The sequence below is a fragment of the Dermacentor albipictus genome, chromosome 8, assembly GCF_038994185.2.
Source record: "Dermacentor albipictus isolate Rhodes 1998 colony chromosome 8, USDA_Dalb.pri_finalv2, whole genome shotgun sequence".
In the NCBI taxonomy this organism is placed as follows: Eukaryota; Metazoa; Arthropoda; class Arachnida; order Ixodida; family Ixodidae; genus Dermacentor; species Dermacentor albipictus.
Genome location: NC_091828.1, coordinates 90,365,890 through 90,383,520, shown reverse-complemented (window position 1 = coordinate 90,383,520; position 17,631 = coordinate 90,365,890). Strand labels below are relative to the sequence as shown.

The 17,631-nt window shown below is 47.6% G+C and overlaps 1 protein-coding gene and 1 non-coding gene across 2 annotated transcripts; both read right to left on the bottom strand.

Annotated features, from left to right (window-relative positions):
- Window positions 1-575: 575 nt before the first annotated feature.
- LOC135911347 (ras-related protein Rap-2a-like) lies at window positions 576-17,277 on the bottom strand. The gene is made up of 4 exons (XM_070523694.1): window positions 17,155-17,277; window positions 5,842-6,192; window positions 4,447-4,694; window positions 576-1,059 (listed from the first exon to the last, which is right to left on the bottom strand). The coding sequence occupies exons 1-4, from the start codon at window positions 17,159-17,161 to the stop codon at window positions 904-906; spliced, it is 762 nt and encodes a 253-aa protein (XP_070379795.1). The 5' UTR covers window positions 17,162-17,277; the 3' UTR covers window positions 576-903.
- Window positions 11,692-11,766, bottom strand: TRNAS-GGA (transfer RNA serine (anticodon GGA)). Its single transcript has one exon. It is a non-coding gene; the product is annotated as a tRNA-Ser (tRNA).
- Window positions 17,278-17,631: the final 354 nt, after the last annotated feature.

Here is a 17,631-nt window from a genome sequence, read left to right as displayed (position 1 = left end):
TCAGCGGGGATAGCCAAAGTTAGCTTCGCGAAGGTGCAGCATGTATGCGTACAAGATACGCGATATTGCGGGAATAGAAACACTTCCTCGAGATCTCTGGTTGTAGTTACGCGAAACCTGCCCATTCGCGGCCCGCGACGGAGAATAAGCGCTACGCCTACGCGTGACAACAAATGAATAACCCTTAGAAAAATAATTTAAACAGCAATCTATCGACTGTTTACGAACTCAAAGTAGTTTGTTTTGACGTCTCGAACTCTTACTCCTTTCATGGCGCCAAGTCCACAGAATTTGACTCCTGCAAGAGTTGCGCGTAATATTCAATTCCGCCCCAATGGAAAGCAAATTGGCGCCAATAGAGTGTCAGTAACAGACAGCAGATTTACGGTAACCGCCTTTTTAAAGGGCAGGCCAAAAGTGCATTACGAATCTATTTTTCTAGGTTTATTTGTGGGTCTTACCGCTACATTCGACACACCTTTGCGGAAAGTATACACTCCTTGATCGACAAAAACTTTAAGGTCGCGAGTCCGATTAGTTCAGAAGCTGCCTTTGCACAATATAAAGAGTTCAAAAGAAAATCATCTATAGATGTTCTATAGAGCCTCGAATACATTTTTGAGAGAGTAGACGACTCCGCTCTCCAAGCAACGCTACGTTGCAGCTCAAGCTCGCGAAAAACGAGCACCCGAAGACGGCAAAGAGAAAGAAGACGCGGTTGTGTGGTTCAGGAAACACTGGGGTAGCTGCTTGCGTCAGGTTCCCGCGTCATCCGGTCACGCGAAATGCATTGCTGCTACCCTTCCCCCTGATCTCAGTGGAAACATTGAACCGACGTGGGTTGCGAGACAGGTAGGGATGTTCCGGCTGCCTTTCATCGGCGGTTCTTTCCCCGTCGCTGGCTTAGGAGACTGCGCAGCTTGTCCTCTTCCGCGAGCCCTTGGGCCTGAACACCGGACTGAGCTGGTCCCGGCTGAAGCTGTTCACGGGAAGCGACATTCGCCGGCTCTGCGTCGCCTTGGCAACCTTGCTCTTGAAGTGCGCCTGAGCCAGCAGCTCCTGTGGGACAAACGGAGATGGAAAAGAAAAAAACAGCACAGTATTATCGCATTTTCGCCAGTAAAGCGAGGTACTGACAGCGATGGGTGAGGTCCCGTGCTTGCGCACGAACGCTAGTTTATTTACGGGCGCTGCCGCATCACCACACCTGACGGGACGCGGGTTCGCTACCGCTAAGGAGCCTCCATACACATAGCTCCCAGCTCCCAAGCTGCAAGGTCTCGCTTCTGCCACGTTTTCATCCACTGCCGCTTGTTTATGTCTCAGACGCGGAGCTACAGTTTTCATCGCAACCGCAGCTAGCATTCCACCGCTTCGACTATCTTCTGCGCGTTGTTTAAGGCTCAGTGATCAAGTCGCCGTAAACCTAAACGGGCTCCAAGTGGCAGAAAAACGGAGGCAGCTGGCGAAGAGGCGGACTTTCTTTTTCAGAGCACGAACGTTAGCTATCTTAATGCCTTTGGATTAGAAGTGTCAAAGTGTAAAAAAAAGATGACAGTGAAGTGTGGGAATTTAGTCACGTGGTACAGCTATATATGTACGTAACGGCGGTCTCCTCCGGACTACCGTCAGTAACTCTTCGATAGTCGAAGAGGCAGGACGTGTGTCAGGTGAGCTCCTGAACAACGTTTTCAGTGTGGTGAACGCCGTATGGATCACAAATCCGTCATCTCAAAGAGGCGCGACGTAATGTCCACGCACTTCACACGCAATTTCTTTTTCTTTTGCTGCCCGAAACCCGGACAAAAGGGGCGGCTGGAACCGCGCTTATAATTGAACGAAACGCTTTCACTGCTTTTTTTTTTTTACGGACACTGGCAAGAGATACTGTCTCATAGCAACGCAAGAAATCGGAAATGTCGGGCTCACTAGCACAACGCTGACAAGGCGGAAAAGAAAACCGAGGAAAAAAAAAAATGTCCGGCGATTTCGATACTGCCTCATGTGAAATTTGAGCGCAGATTTATACGTGCTTTCAGTTCGCGATATATTGAGGCAGTGAATTTGAGACCTAAATCACCGCACCGACTGGCAGTGGTCCAGTGGCGTCAGCACCTTCGCAGAGGGAAGGGCTGTATGGGAAAGCTAGCATGATGAGCGGCATCGACGAACGCGCGAGTTCGCGCGGTTACGCCGACGCTCAACCCAGGAACGGGCGCATAAGAGCTGTGCATTAAAAGCTGTACAATGTACGCATTAGCCTTACGAAAGGCACCGAAAGGCACCGAAATTACGAAAGGCACCTTAACTTGAAGGCCAAGCTTCAGTTGATTTAAACGGGGCGTTTTAGTTTGGAATTTTTTATGCTCCGTTCAGCAGCTCAGCAGAGCGGAAGCGCGAATGCGCATGCGCACCCCGCTTAGCCGCAAGCGGGCTAGCGAAGCGACAAACACGGTCCACTTGCAAGCTGCCTGAGAGCAGCACAGCGTGTTGGCTAGCGTTGGCGTCAGAAAGGATAGGATTGGATGCAAAACGCAGCTCAATGGCTACCATGTGGCGCTCCCCAAAACGGCGCTTTGTTTTCCAATGGATAAAATGAACCTGTAACGCACAACACACACTCTTAGACAAAGGTACACCCTTTGGGGTGTATATCTGCCACACAACAATAATCGTCATCTGCCTTGCTTGCGTCTCCTTTCTTGAAAGCGCCGCGCCCGCTACTTTCCTGTCGGGAATGCTACGTCATGCTGATGACGCGCAGGGCATTCGTTACTGGGAAGTACCGGGCTTGAAGCGTTAAAGAAAGGAAATGCGGACAAGACAGATGACGTTGATTGTTATGTGGCTCGATACAACCCAAAGGGTGTAATTTTGTTATAGAGTGCAAGCGCACGTCTAGATACTTCATGGACATATTATATATATATATATATATATATATATATATATATATATATATATATATATATATATATATATATATTCGTTTTACTGATATAGGTGTCGCCTATATCAAGTCAGGCATGGGTTTCAAGTTAAGACTTGAAGGGGGTAAGCATGGAAACCGAGATCTTTCCGCCTTTGTACGACACAGGAACCCTAACTAAGCATCACTGAGACACACGGCTAGCAAAGCACTTGCGATTGTTTCACTGTCGAATGCTACTTGACTGATAGCAATGAACATCCGTGGTCAGTGAGCGAAAAAAAAAAAAAACTAAACACAGCTACTCCGGAACGGGTACTGTGCGACTAATTAGGTTTGAAGCGGGTGCCACTATATTCTGCCGCGATATTTCCATTAGTGACCCATCGTGGTTTAGATACGCAGGGCCCCTTTTATGCAGGAAGTGGCGCAGGGTCCAGCCGGCCCCCACCACGCCACGTGCTCCTCGACCGCATTCGGTGCAGAGGCGTATTGATTGCAGCCAGCATGCCGGCACTCATAGAGGTGCAAACAATGGAGGCTTTGTAATGTGCCGCTTAACTTACGCGCCGGACGGCTGTGAGGGTGCTCACATTTGCACGCGCCTTGCCACCGAAATTATCGCACGCGAAGCTGGCCTGGGCAACTAGAACGCTGCAGTGCTTCGTATCATACAAATATCTGCGCCACAATATGTTGCGATATAAATCGTCTCGTCAAAGGCTATCCGATGAAGGCTAAATTCAAGAATTCACTGTTCGAACTTTCGAAATATCCGTTTCTGTTAAAGTGTAAAGGATAATGAAATTATTGGAGTCTTGCGGGAGAAACAACGATGAGGATGGACAATTGTTTCGACTGATTGTTCCGCAGCTAAGCCACGGATGAAACGGGAAGGCACCAGTCGGTCAGGGAACGCATTCAGCAACCAGCGTCTGTGCAGTAACTTGCACTCATTCAATAGGAATGACTCGCTTTTAGGTAGCCCACTAATTAGCCACCATGATTTTGGGCGGAACATCGGCTTATATCACGAATCTCGTGCCGATTAAGTCACTTTAAACCGACATATGCACTGCTGCAGTATTGCACTTGAAGACTTCATCGAATGCAATGCACATGTAGTAGAGTGCCATTGCAGTTTTCCATTTCCCGGGAAACTATATATTTTTCTTTTGATAAGAAACGGGACTACATCATGTAAATATTTCAAAGTTAGAACACTGCTCTGCTTGCATATTCTCACTATATTCTATTTCGAAAATTGCACAATTCAAACACCTCTAGTTGTCACTGCAACTGTGCCAGATTAAAGATGCGTGCGCCTGCCAGAGACTAGTAAATGTACGACATTCAATGTCGACAACATTAAGAACTGTGTTTGGACTATTCTTCATATTTTGCTTCGTGCGTCCCTCAAGCCCACATACGATCAATCGCAGCTACAACAATCATTAAAAGCCTATCAGAATGGGTTATCGTCCCTTCGGACAGTCGCAGTCAGGCCTGCAGCGTACCTGGAAGACTCTGGCGATGTTGGTGTTGTCCTTCGCGGAGCACTCGACCCACCCGTGCTCCCAGTCGATGCAGACGATCGGCTCGACCATCTGCGACTGCACCTGTCGGTGCGACTCGAGGTCCGTCTTGTTTCCCACGACGACCATAGGGGGCGCCTTGCGTGCCGCGAGCACGTCGTCGCGCAGCTTGCGGACCAGCTCGAACGAGTCGCGTTCGTCAATAGCGTACACGAGGAGGAAGGCGTCGCCTGTGGCGGATAGGTTGAGATGCGGAGGAGCGGGGAAATTGAAAGGAGGAAACGGGTAGCCGATAAACCATGTCAGGCCTCAAGATCATCATCATCGCGCTCTTGCATGTCATCATCATCATCATCAGCCTGGTTACACCCACTGCAGGGCAAAGGCCTCTCCCATACTTCTCGAACAACCCCGGTCATGTACTAATTGTGGCCATGTCGTCCGTGTCGTTCTGCAGTGGACATGCAAGTGGTGCTTGCATGTCCACTGCAGAACAAAAAGGACTCTCCCCGGAAAATCCCCAGTTACACCTGTTCTGCGTCACACGACTTAGGTGTCGGCCGTATTCTGCTGCTTCTCTCTTTCCTTCGCTTTGATTCTGCTATCCTAACAGATCAGCGGTTGTTGGTTCTCGGACCGGTGAGTCTACCCTCCGCTGTGCGCGCCAATTTGCTATGGAAACCTAGGTGCAGTGCGTAGTTTTAGCAAGGCAGAGAGCTAGGGAAAGACAATCCCGCACAAAGGTTGGCGCCTAAATTGCCTACCCTTTCCTTCCCATTTAACGGGGAGAATGTGGCGGCTAGATGGAATCATTGCAGTATATACACCGTATATTGGCAGAAATTACAAAGGAGAGGCCACACGAGATGACGCACATGTGTCACGCTCGTCTTTCACACGGTAAAGTTGTCCTTCAACACGTCGCTGCACTCATTCCCAACCCGAGGCATTACCCCCCTAACACTCTCTATTTGCCTTCTTCGAAAATTTGCAGGCTTCAGCTGCCGTTTATACACTTGCTGCACCGCTATTTCTTTTGCCTTTACCTTCTTTCTCATTTTACGCCTATCGGTTTCCTTCTCCCATTCGGCTGCCGTTTTATAGACTTTGTGGGCCGCTATTCCCCCCTTTCTTTCTCTTTTGGTGCCCATTAGTTCCTTTCTCCCAGTTCAGGGCAGCAAACTGAGCGTGTGTTTGGTTAAACTCCCTCCCCTTCCTTTGCTGTTTCTCTATCTATCTATCTATCTATCTATCTATCTATCTATCTATCTATCTATCTATCTATCTATCTATCTATCTATCTATCTATCTATCTATCTATCTATCTATCTATCTATCTATCTATCTATCTATCTATAAGGGTAAGCTAGAGCTCACCGGAGTCGATAGCGAGGCGCCGCATGGCGGGAAACTCGAAGCTCCCCCCGGTGTCCAGGATGTCGAGCGCGACGGTGGCGCCGCCGCCGACGTCGTACTCGCCGCGGTGAAACTCCTCCACGGTGGCGCTGTAGTCGTGCAGGAACCTGTCGTGCAGGAAGCGGTGCACGATGGCCGACTTGCCCACGCGGGGACCGCCGAGCACGACCAGGCGGTACTTGTTGGTCGCCGACGCGTCGGGGCTGACGGTGGCGCTGGAGCTGGTGTGGCCGTGCGAACCGGTCACGCTGAGGAAGGAGCCGCTTCCGGTTCCGCCGCCCCGACCGCGCAGCGACCCGTGAGGGCTCATGCCTGCTCGTGTGAGAGAGAGAAATGGGTGCGGCGAATGTTTGCGCACGTCGAAGTTGAACGAGCTGAAATGGAGCTTAAGGGAACACTGTAAGGAAAAACACTACGTCACATTAGACGCCGAAATAGTGCCCCTTCGGTACTCGTTCGCTGTAGTATAGATGGATTATAGGACAAAATTACGTCAACGATTTATTTGTTTTATTGCTTTATTGCTTGCTCTGCGAAAGTTGTTTAGACCCAGAAAACTAGCTTACGTTGTGTTGCTTAACTCGAGGTCATTGAATCAAATTCCGTGGCCTCGTGTCCATTTCGATCGGGGACAAAAGGCATGAAAAAGAAGCAACAAAACGCCCACTTACCTTGCATTGGGTGCATCGGCAAAAAAGCCCAGGTGGTCAAAATTAATTCGGATTCTTTCCTCTCCGGCATGCCTCGTAATCAGATAGCGGTTTTGCGACGTAAAAGTGCCGACATCAAATTTAGCCAGTTGGTTTATGGAGACCATAGACACAATGTAATATTTTTCGTGCTGTATCTCTGTATCTCTTTCTAGTGTCGGTGACGTATTGTGGGCTCTCGTGTGATACAGTTTTCATTTTATTATTATTCTGAATTTAAGGCATCGGTGTCCTTTTATGTGTTTGTTACCTTTTATGCCCCTTGCTTTGCATAAACTCAACATTTCAACATGGTTTCTGGCTGCTCATACCTTTCGCAGTACATGCGCTGATATTACGTTACGCCTGATATGCATACGCGGTGTTTCGGATAGCCTTAGCCAAACTTCTTCTAAAATAAATTAAGTGTCATGTTCAGACCATTCCAAACTGCTAGAGGCATGCTCTTGCAAAACTTCATAGCTGGAACGCTAATGCATTTCCTAGATAATGCTAATGTCGCGTAAATTGAAAGCGGAAGCGTAGTCTTCAAATTTCTCCTAAGGAGAGATCTTGGACACTCCTCGACCTCAATTTCACAATCACAACATGTGACCTTAAGTTAACAATAAAACATTGTTTAGCGCATTTTATTTAGTGAGCAAAATTATCGTTCAAGTTTTTCGTGCCGCCAATGTCCCTCCAGCGCCGTAGCCCATCAGCCAGAACGGCAGCGGTTCAGACATCGCAGACTCTTTTAAGCTGTTCTGCATGAAATAACCACTTGGTATCCGCAGAAAACTATAGAGTAACAATGATCTGGAAATTTAGCTACTGCATAAAAAGAAAAAAAAACAGGCGGTTCAAAATTGGCACACAATTCATAAGCCCTTGGTGTGTATTTGGAGCCATTTGAATTTGTCCACCTCTAATAGTGCAGGACAAGCGCAAGCACATATGTATTTTCTAGGCTAAAGTTGGTAGAGATCATTATAGGTTGTTTACCGGCCTCCCTCAACAAGTTTTGTCCAATACTATTCGAAGTGGAGTGGTTCCTTCTTGTCCTCGCGGTCCCGAGTTCCTGACCGGTTGAAGCCAATTATCCTAAAGAGGGGCGTACACTTGAAAGGCACTATTTCGAATGAACAATGCGGCCCTCCGTCACAGCTGCCCCATGGAACATCTTGAAGGCGCAGCGCAAAAAGACGATGACAGAAGGCAGGAACGCACAGGACAGCGCTGATTCTGCCTTCTGTCATCGTCTTTTTGGCATGCGCCTTCAAGATGTTCAACCAGTACCAACTCGCCCAAATGTCGATCCTGCCCCATGGAATGTCATAGAATTTGTCTCCACCGTGTGACGTTTGCATTTGCAAAACCTAGCGCGAACTTAGGGCGAACGTTCCAAGTCCAAACGTCCGTCTATTGTTACCACGGTGGTACACAGACCACTCATACGAGACATTTGAGTTAGTTACGTTCTTCTCGCGCTGGCGTAGTGAAGCTTGTTTTAGTGGCAGAAACGCGCGAAAATTCTTTTTCGCGCTCTTATAAGTTGTCTTCGAGATATTTGCGAAGCATGAATATGCGTTTGTGTAGTACCGGATCATAGGCACTACATTAGAATTGGTACAATACACTTTTGGGTTTGCCTAAATCTTTTCAAGACCGTAATCAAGCTGCTAGTATAAGCTCAAATAAACCTTTCATAACCCCTGTCACACTAGTAATCCGTCGCAACCGTTTTCGTATCTTGCTATTTCACAAACGTTTACATTGTAACAAAATTTAAGACGACTTCAGCCTACAGCTGCAATACGTTTTAACCCGCATCGGTCATGGCAATGACGTATAAATTCGGTAAGGCGATACGAAGAATTTACTTAACTCTCTCATAACTCCTACTTAACCAAGAACAAAACCGCTTCCCTACTGATGCCTTATGTCTTAGCTCCCTACGCTCGGTGCACAATCTTCACATCAAAGGCTTCTCCATACGTTTCCAATGAGTGCCCTCGCACATAGGTATCATAGGCAACGAGATGGCGGACAGCATCGCCCATAGAGCGCTGTCTGGGAATCCATTGAAAAGAGTGCCTCAAGAGGACAACAGACTCTTCAGAGAAGCGGTGTTGCGCCACTCGAGTTCTTTGTGGAGCTCACCTCACAAGCCATGTGTGATCAAGGCTCTCAAAAGAAACCAAGCCACCTTACTGCTTCTCCGCTGAGCATTGCAGCCAACACAGGGGAAGGCCAAGCAAGCTTCACTCTAATAAAAATTAAATAAAATATCAATTAAGTATGATGGCCGGAATTTCAAATTTTGATTGTCTTTGTTTTTCGTTAGAGTAATATTTGGCACAGCTGAGCTCGAAATAGGTATGTGAGGAAGTCATTCACTTGTTTTCTCTATTCTATGGAAAGAAAGAAAAAGTTCAGTCATGTTTGCGGCGGAAAGCGTAAAAACGCTTGGTCGGTGGACTCGGGAAACTGCCTGTATAGATGAGCATACGGTGTTATAATATCAAACCGATAGAAACTACGTGCAAGACCACAAACTGGAAGCGAGGCTAAGTCCAAATGAATGAACTGGCGCTTCTCAAGTAACGCAAAACGATTCAAAATATGGTTTAATCTTCTTCTGAAGACCGGTCGATGTAACATTTTACCAGTGACTTCCCTTGAAATATTCCAAAACAAACTGACTTTCAAGCATGCCGTTACAGCGTAACATTCAACTTGCGGCCACTTTCGTTTACTTTCAGTGAGCATAGCTTTGCTGAAAGCGTTTGAACTACTTACTGCATGTTAAAGAGAGAATAATGCCTTGCCATTGCAGAAACCCTAGTGAATATTCATAGTTTTGCGCACACTGGAATTACCGCCGTGTATGGACCCTTTTACTGCTCTGATAGTGTGCGTATGCAAACACCAAAGACGCGCTCGTTGTGTACTATACGTAGAAACTTCCTCAGTCTGTTTTTTCAACTGGTGAATGTCCACCTCCCGTCACCCCTTCGCTTGCCGCCTTAGTACCGGCTCAGCCAAAATGCCTCCGATGACACGCTCCACATCGCATCGTATGCGCAATAAAGGAATCGAAGTTTCAGTTGAGATAGAACTGCTAGTTGGGTCTGCGATCACTTGGCAACCGTACACTTTCCCACACTTCTGGCTGGTATAATGTGCACATTCATTTTGCTCGACTTTATTTTTTGCATCACCCACCGTGCACGATCTGCTGCTGATAGCACATATGGACGCAGCGGCGTTACTCGGACGACTGACGAAGTGGAAAAGGAAAAAAAGAAACATATACGAATAAAATAGTTACATCATAACGGCCCTGCGTTGCAATCTAGACTTCTACCAACGCGTAGAAGAAGAGTAGATGAGGTCAGTTCTGTCGTCAGCGTTTGCAAGAAACGCTTTCTACTGGCTGACGCCACGATAAGGTATCACGTGGCCATGCCTTGTGCCCGCTCCATGCACTCTTAATCAACAGATGTCGAACCAAATAGCGACCGCTACGAAATGCTGCTGCAGTCCTCAGCTGGGGCGCTATAGCGTAAAGCTATCCAAACTTTCCTGTTCTAATTCTGGAATCAACCCTCCACGATTGGCCAAGCAATTTTCGGGCGACCACCACTTCGCCTGTCTGTCGCGCGACATCCGTAAAACCGCGATAGCTCGATATCTGATATGACGAGTGCCCACTGACTAGGCATGATTTGATCAAACAAAAGAAAAGTAATTAGTTCTGATTCGTCGCCTTTTCGACATTAGCTATCTCCCATTAGTCAACATTTTTGGGGCATCGCCCACTTCGACTGTCGGTCACGCGACGTCAAAAAACCGCGAAAACGCACCGCCTCAAAGTGACGTGTGCGCGTTAAAGATGCAATAATAGGTCGAACAAAACTGAATCTTTCCCTGAATAGCCGGACACTGCCCCGTTCTGAAAGGAATAGATGACGCCTGGCCACTGATCGTTCAGGCACTGGCTACTAGCACCTACCAGAGAGCATGGAATTATTTGTGTATAATAAAGCTTTCTTGCGTTGCAGTATAAGGTTATCGAGCCCTTTCGACTACCTATACGAAACTGCTCCGCCAACTCATCTTCACTGGGCATCCGTTTTGGCGACATCTCTAACTTACCGCTGTACGCCACCGCGATTTTCAACCAGCTCCAGCAGGCTAAGTAAGAGGAAGCAGACCAATCGCAGACGGCGGCACTACCCTCTTCATCTACGTATCTACTTTCACTACACCTGGCCCGGACCCACCCACACCGTCTCCTCTTTTTCACGCTCCTCGCCTCCTGGTAATTTGGTTATATACTAGGGGCGTAAACGCAGCGATGCTCAATCTTTGGCCAACTTGTCTGGCTTGTTCGCTACGTGATGATCAAACATAAAGCTCATGAATATGTCGAAAGGGACTGAAGCCTGCCACTCGGGCAGGCTATGGGCAATGTTGTGGTGCGAGCACTTGGGAAATGAACTTTCGGTTGCAATCGATCGGCGTGGAACACGCGAGCGTGGACCCCTCGCGAGGGATCGTTCGGTGATTTATTGATGTCGCAGAAGGCGCAGCGCGCAGTCTTTTGCTACGAGTGTTGCCCAGTCGATGTCGAAAAGTCCAATTCCGTTTTCGAAACGAGAACTCGGGTAGAACGCTCATCACGTCGATTTGCATGCTATCTGTGTCTCGGGAATAACTCTCCACGTTTCGGTCCTTGCAAGAGCTGTTGTCAGGGCACGATACAAGTTTCCTCCGTGCCAATCTGCAAGGCAGAATAGAGCGCCTTGCAATTTTTACCATTGCTTGAAGTGGGTCGGTCATGTCTCGCCGGTTGTCGCGTATTGCTGAATTTCCTTTTGCTCTTACGTTCCCTACGCAGTGGCACTCGTTTGTAGTTCTCTGACACTACTTGCCGGTTATTGTACTATCTATGGGTAAGAGCTTATTACTTGTCGTAGTAGTTCTGCGGAAACCCGCAAAGTGGAGAGAAGTAATGAAAGAAGGGAAATGAGACATCCACCCGTCCGTAGCAATTGCTACAAATGAAACCCATACGGGTTCCTCGAAAGAAAAGCCTCATAGTTGAAGAAAAATTCGTCCTGGTCCGGGACTCGAACCCGGGACCACCGCCTTTCCAGGGCAGCCGCTCTACCATCTGAGCTAACCAGGCGGCTAGCAGATGGCAGGGCGAAGTCGAATTTGTCGACAACACGAAGCAAATGCAAGGGTTTGTCGTAGTAGTTCTGCGGAAGCCCGCAAGGTGGAGAGAAGTAGTGAAAGAAGGGAAAGTGAGACATCCACCCGTCCGTAGCAATTGCTACAAAGGAAACCCATTCGGGTTCCTCGAAAGAAAAGCCTCATAGTTGGAGAAAAATTCGTCCTGGTCCGGGACTTTCCCTTCTTTCACTACTTCTCTCCACCTTGCGGGTTTCCGCAGAACTACTACGACAAACCCTTGCATTTGCTTCGTGTTGTCGACAAATTCGACTTCGCCCTGCCATCTGCTAGCCGCCTGGTTAGCTCAGATGGTAGAGCGGCTGCCCCGGAAAGGCGGTGGTCTCGGGTTCGAGTCCCGGACCAGGACGAATTTTTCTCCAACTATGAGGTTTTTCTTTCGAGGAACCCGTATGGGTTTCCTTTGTAGCAATTGCTACGGACGGGCGGATGTCTCACTTTCCCTTCTTTCAGCTTATTACTTTGCGCTTGCTGATGGGCTTTGTTTGCCAGCGAGAAAACTGTGGGAGTAATTACTATTCTAATTGTTTATTTTTTTTATAGGTTAGGCATGACCGCATATGGCCAGTCGTTTGGAAACGGCCCGCATGCCACCAGCTCGATCGGGTGGTGGATCAGCTCGTTAGGTTAACGAATGCACTGGATTTCCGCAACTACTCCCTTAAAAGAAGGATTAGCAAGATAAACACGCAGACCAGCATCAAACTTAATTGAGGAACAGAATAAACACAGAAACATGTACGGTCTCAGCTCACCACGCGGTATCTGCTGAAATAACCTGCACGGCTGAGCAGACACTCCCGTCACTTGCACTCACCCGATGCGTCATTGTTTCCGAGAAATACGCTGCCGCCAGCTTGACGAATCGATTGAAAATATTGTAACGAACGAATTGATCACATTACTCGCGCGTTTTCCTCCCACAGAATAATTAGCATGCCAACATGGTGCGTGCGCGTAAAGAGTTCGGTCGTATAAAAATTGAACGCCAATCACACCCACGCATCACATCCGTACGTTTCTTTCTACACCCGCCGTGGTTGCTCAGTGACTTATCCTTTATCCTCCTTTATCCCGGCCGCTTGAGTTTCCGAAATCTTTCTACACACTGTGCGGACCCAGTGAGGTGGGGTCCTCCGCAGATCATGCAGGATGGTGGGCACTCATGTTCTGCAAGTCCGTCCGTTGTGGAGCTGACTTTGTTTGCCACAGAAGACGCATCTTCCTTCCCCTGGGTGGGGGCAGTTATCCGCCCAGTGGCCCACCGTGCCGCATCTGTAGCACGCCGGTATGGTCCTCTTATACTCCCTGACCAGGATGCATTCATAATTATATTGTATGTAACGGGGGAGTCTTCGGCCTTGAAAGGTTACCACCGCCACTTTGGTGGTTCCCAATTTTCGGACAAAAGCGATTTCGCCCTGCCTTCAGTAAGACTTGCGCTTGAGAGAGGCAGAGGTTTCATCCTCTCGGACGTTGATCACCCCCTTGCATACCTCTCCATTCAGCTTGAGATGCCCACACACACACACCCGAGCAACCACACACCCGCCGTGGTTGCTCAGTGGCTATGGTGTAGGACCGCTGAGCACGAGGTCGCGGGATCAAATCCCGGCCACGGCGGCCGCATTCTATGGGGGCGAAATGCGAAAACACCCGTGTACTTAGATTTAGGTGCACGTTGAAGAATCCCCAGGTGGTCGAAATTTCCGGAGTCCTCCACTACGGTGTGCCTCATATCAGAAAGTGGTTTTGGCACGTAAAACCCCATTATTTATTTTTTTTTCTTTCTGCTGACACCACTTCAGATTTTGCCAAAACACTTTTCACTCTGCTCGGAGCACGAATCGCTTGCACAGGCACTGGCACTCATGGTATAGGAACGCCGACGCTGCCACCATTTATTATCGGTCACGTTTGGCTTCAACCTGTAAACAAGACCCGTTCGAAAGTATCGTGGGTCGATCTTACGCGAAAAAAACTGAGCGGCTATGCTTGAAGTTTCCTTTACTTCTGCTCGAGTCTCTCAGTAAGAGTGAGAAATTTATACCACTTTCGTCCTTGAATGCGCAGGAAACGTATTCACGAATTCGGTGTCGAATATTTTTTTCCTCGAAGCTACAGCATGCTTAGTATGTGAAGCAAGACAAATGCCCGTTCCATTATTGGGACACGGAAACCAAACCGTTGTTAAAAAAAAAAAGGAGTCATGAGTTTCTATACGTCCATTTTATTTTCTGTTGTTGTTTTGTTTCCGCTTTGCAGTGCGCTTCTATTATAGCGCAGTGGAAGGCAATTTATCCTCATTCGAGTCAACGTGAATGGCTTTCTTTTCCTTTGGACATCTGGCTGAGTTAAATCGGAAGCAAACGCTTCGCTTACTTTTACCGGTTCACTTCTTTTTACGGCTGCTTCTTTTGGTTAATTATTCCGCTTTGAGCGTGCATGACAGCTTCCCCGATGAGGATAGATAACCCCAGCTATACTGCACCGTGCGCGTTCGAATGCTGATATGTATGTATGTATGTATGTATGTATGTATGTATGTATGTATGTATGTATGTATGTATGTATGTATGTATGTATGTATGTATGTATGTATGTATGTATGTATGTATGTATGTATGTATGTATGTATGTATGTATGTATGTATGTATGTATGTATGTATGTATGTATGTATGTATGTATGTATGTATGTATGTATGTATGTATGTATGTATGTACTGTAGCGTTGTAGTGACGGTGAAGCCCGGTTACGGCGGCCGCCTTTCGATGGGGGCGAAATGCGAAAACACCCGTGGGTGCTCAGATTTAGGGGCACGTTAAGGTAACCCAGGTGGTCGAAATTTCCAGAGTCCCCCACTACGGCGTGCCTCATATTCAGGAAGTGGTTTCGGCACGTGAAACCCAAAAAATTTAATTTTAAGGGACGGTGAAGAACACAGTAGCGACCGCTGCTGTGAATAGCGCAACTCTTTACTGGGCGAACTTGCGCCCAGCACAACTAACACTCAGGCACCACGATAACGGCGCTCAAAGTCGGCGATCGTCAAAGATTTGATCTGTGGGTCAAGCGCCATCAGATTTGATGCACGACTAGTGGAAGGTTCCAGAGAAATCGCAAGTGCAAGGGTGCCTTCCAGAAAATACTGCACAGTTCGCGTCGCTCATAGTTTACGCAAGGTTCGGTGACAGCAAACACAGCAGGTAAAATCAACGAAAACCTACCAGTAAGCTACAAATCATGCAGGCGCGTCTTGCGCTGAGCGACATCTTTCTTTACTGGCGGGTGAAATGCAGTCCGCTAGGAAAGAATAAATAGGTACAGTAAGCCACAAAGCGTTTACGGATAACGGGTTCTCAGAAAACGCTCAGTTTTCGAGCAGCCTGTAACAGTAGCCAGTAAAACCGAACATCATAAGGTTGGTAACGTATACTGTCGAGGCATTACATTCAAACAACAAGCTGCGTTGTGAGGCCGCGGAGATATTCAGCTTTCTTTCATACACAGCAAAATAATTTACACCCTTAAAGGTGAAAAAAGGTGTAAATGTGTCTATACCTCACACCCTTACGGTGTTAGTTGCATAAATCACACCCTAAGGGTGGGAGTTATTGACACATTTACACCTTTTTCACTTTTAAGGGAGTAAATTATTTTACAGTGCATTTCGTGTTAATAAAGGGGAAATGAGACGTCCACCCGAACGTAGCAAATTGCTACAAAGGAAACCCATACGGTTTACTCGAAAGAAAAAGCCTCTGAATTGAGGGAAAACTCGTCCTCGTCCGGGATTAATTACTTCTCTCCACCTTGCGGATTTCCGAGAACGATTACCGTCAGGTGTCGCGTTCCGTAAAATTTTGTGGACGCGTGTATGCGTGTCACCATGTACCAGTGTATATTATTTTAATCTTTTTAGCATTCTTATGGTACTCAGTGAGCTTCGCCGGGTGTATGTGTCTGTTTATCTATGTTTGCATACAAAAATTTTCCCGTCTACCTGGATCACTGGGTCGAATATTTAGTGCATCTGGCTGCTGCAGCAGGGTTCGAATTGAATCATCGGGCTTGATTCACTGAGTATGTGGCAATGTTTACAAACATGCCTTTCTTCAACGAACTTCTTTCCCGCCGAGATGGGTCACTGTGAGATGCGGGAGCGGATAGGTACCGTTGTTCGAAAAAGCACTTTGATGCCAACTTCAATCACCGGGTATTTGCCAGTGGTTGAGCGCCGCTCTTCAATGAACGTCGCCGAAGCCAATTTGGGGAACTAGGTATATGCCACAGGGACTATGTCGCTCTACAACTTAGAAAGGATCCCTCAAACGTCTCCGATGCTGAGCGAAATCGAACCCACGTCACGTGGGCTCCTCAAGGACGGCAACTCGATGCAATAGCAGGCTGCGCCATGAATTCACTCGCTATGTGGCGCTCCTCAATGACCCTCTCACCAACTTGAGTCCCTGAGTATGCGTCACTGTGTGTGGGGTAAGCGAGAGAACAATTCTCAGCGGTCGGCAGGCACCGGCGCCACACGCTTCTGGTCTCGGAGGCCATGCGCGGACTTCTCGACAGTGCCGCTAGATGGCGCAGCCTGACCCGAAAGAAACCCGGGGTGGAACGCGTGGGCCGCAAGACGCGTTTCTCTCCTTTCGCACGCATCAGCGCACCGTACATTTGCGAGGCCACGCGCAGGTTCCTTGGCGGCCGGGCTAGGTGGCGCCGAGTGTTTTTAGGGAGGCGCGAAAGAGGAGTCGCGCTGCAGTACAGGCCTCATAGACAACTCGTACAGACGGTAACAATACGTTGTGTCGCTATTTAGATTCAGCGCTTACACATTACCGTTCACAGTCATCGTTGCTCGTCGCTGCGTCGCAATCTTTTATGATAGACTTTGTTACCTATGTCTATCCTTCCCGGTATTTCTGTTAGTGCCGCTGTACACTCTTTTAATGTAAATGGTCGGATGGCCAAAATAAATACTAAATAAAGATGTTTTTGACGCGTTGCTTGGGCTGTCTCAACTGACCGCGCATGCAACTACGCGTGGAACAAGAAAACGTGCTTAGTTACGGCTAAGATAAATGTGTACTATAATGTGCACTCAAATTGCTTCTTCTTACATCATCATCATCATCATCATCATCACCATTATTATTATTATTATTATTATTATTATTATTATTATTATTATTATTATTATTATTATTATTATTATTATTATTATTATTAGTCATCCTATTAGTTATCGCTTCATTGCTCATAGTTTTTCTTTCTCTTTCATAAATCGTTGTATAAAGGGCCCATCTCTTACCAGGCATGACGTCACCGCAGTCTACCGAGAAGGAATGCCGGCTCGACCGGTTCGGCGTTGAACTCCGGTTAGGTGAGAAGCGTGGCCTCACTTTGGGGGAGTTCCGGACCTGCGATCACAAAAGCGCGGTGTAAACAACACCGCATTGGGGGGCTAAAACGAAAGGAGAAAGAGGAAAACAACGCCTCAGTAGAAAAGGAAACTTGAGCATGTTGGTACGGGTTCATTTCGCTATGGAATACGGCGCGCACAGTCAAGGAAAGCACAATTGAAGTAGTAACATAGCACAATAAAAATCACAGAGACAAGGAAGGTGGTGTGCAAAGACAAGCGCTACTGAAGCGCTTGTCTTTGTCTACCTTTCTTGTCTATGTGATTTTTATGGCGCTAAGTTAGTACTTCAATTGTGGAAAACCAAGTAGCCCAACAATCAACTCTTCTAGAGGACATAAGCACAGAAGGGAGGAACAAACTGAG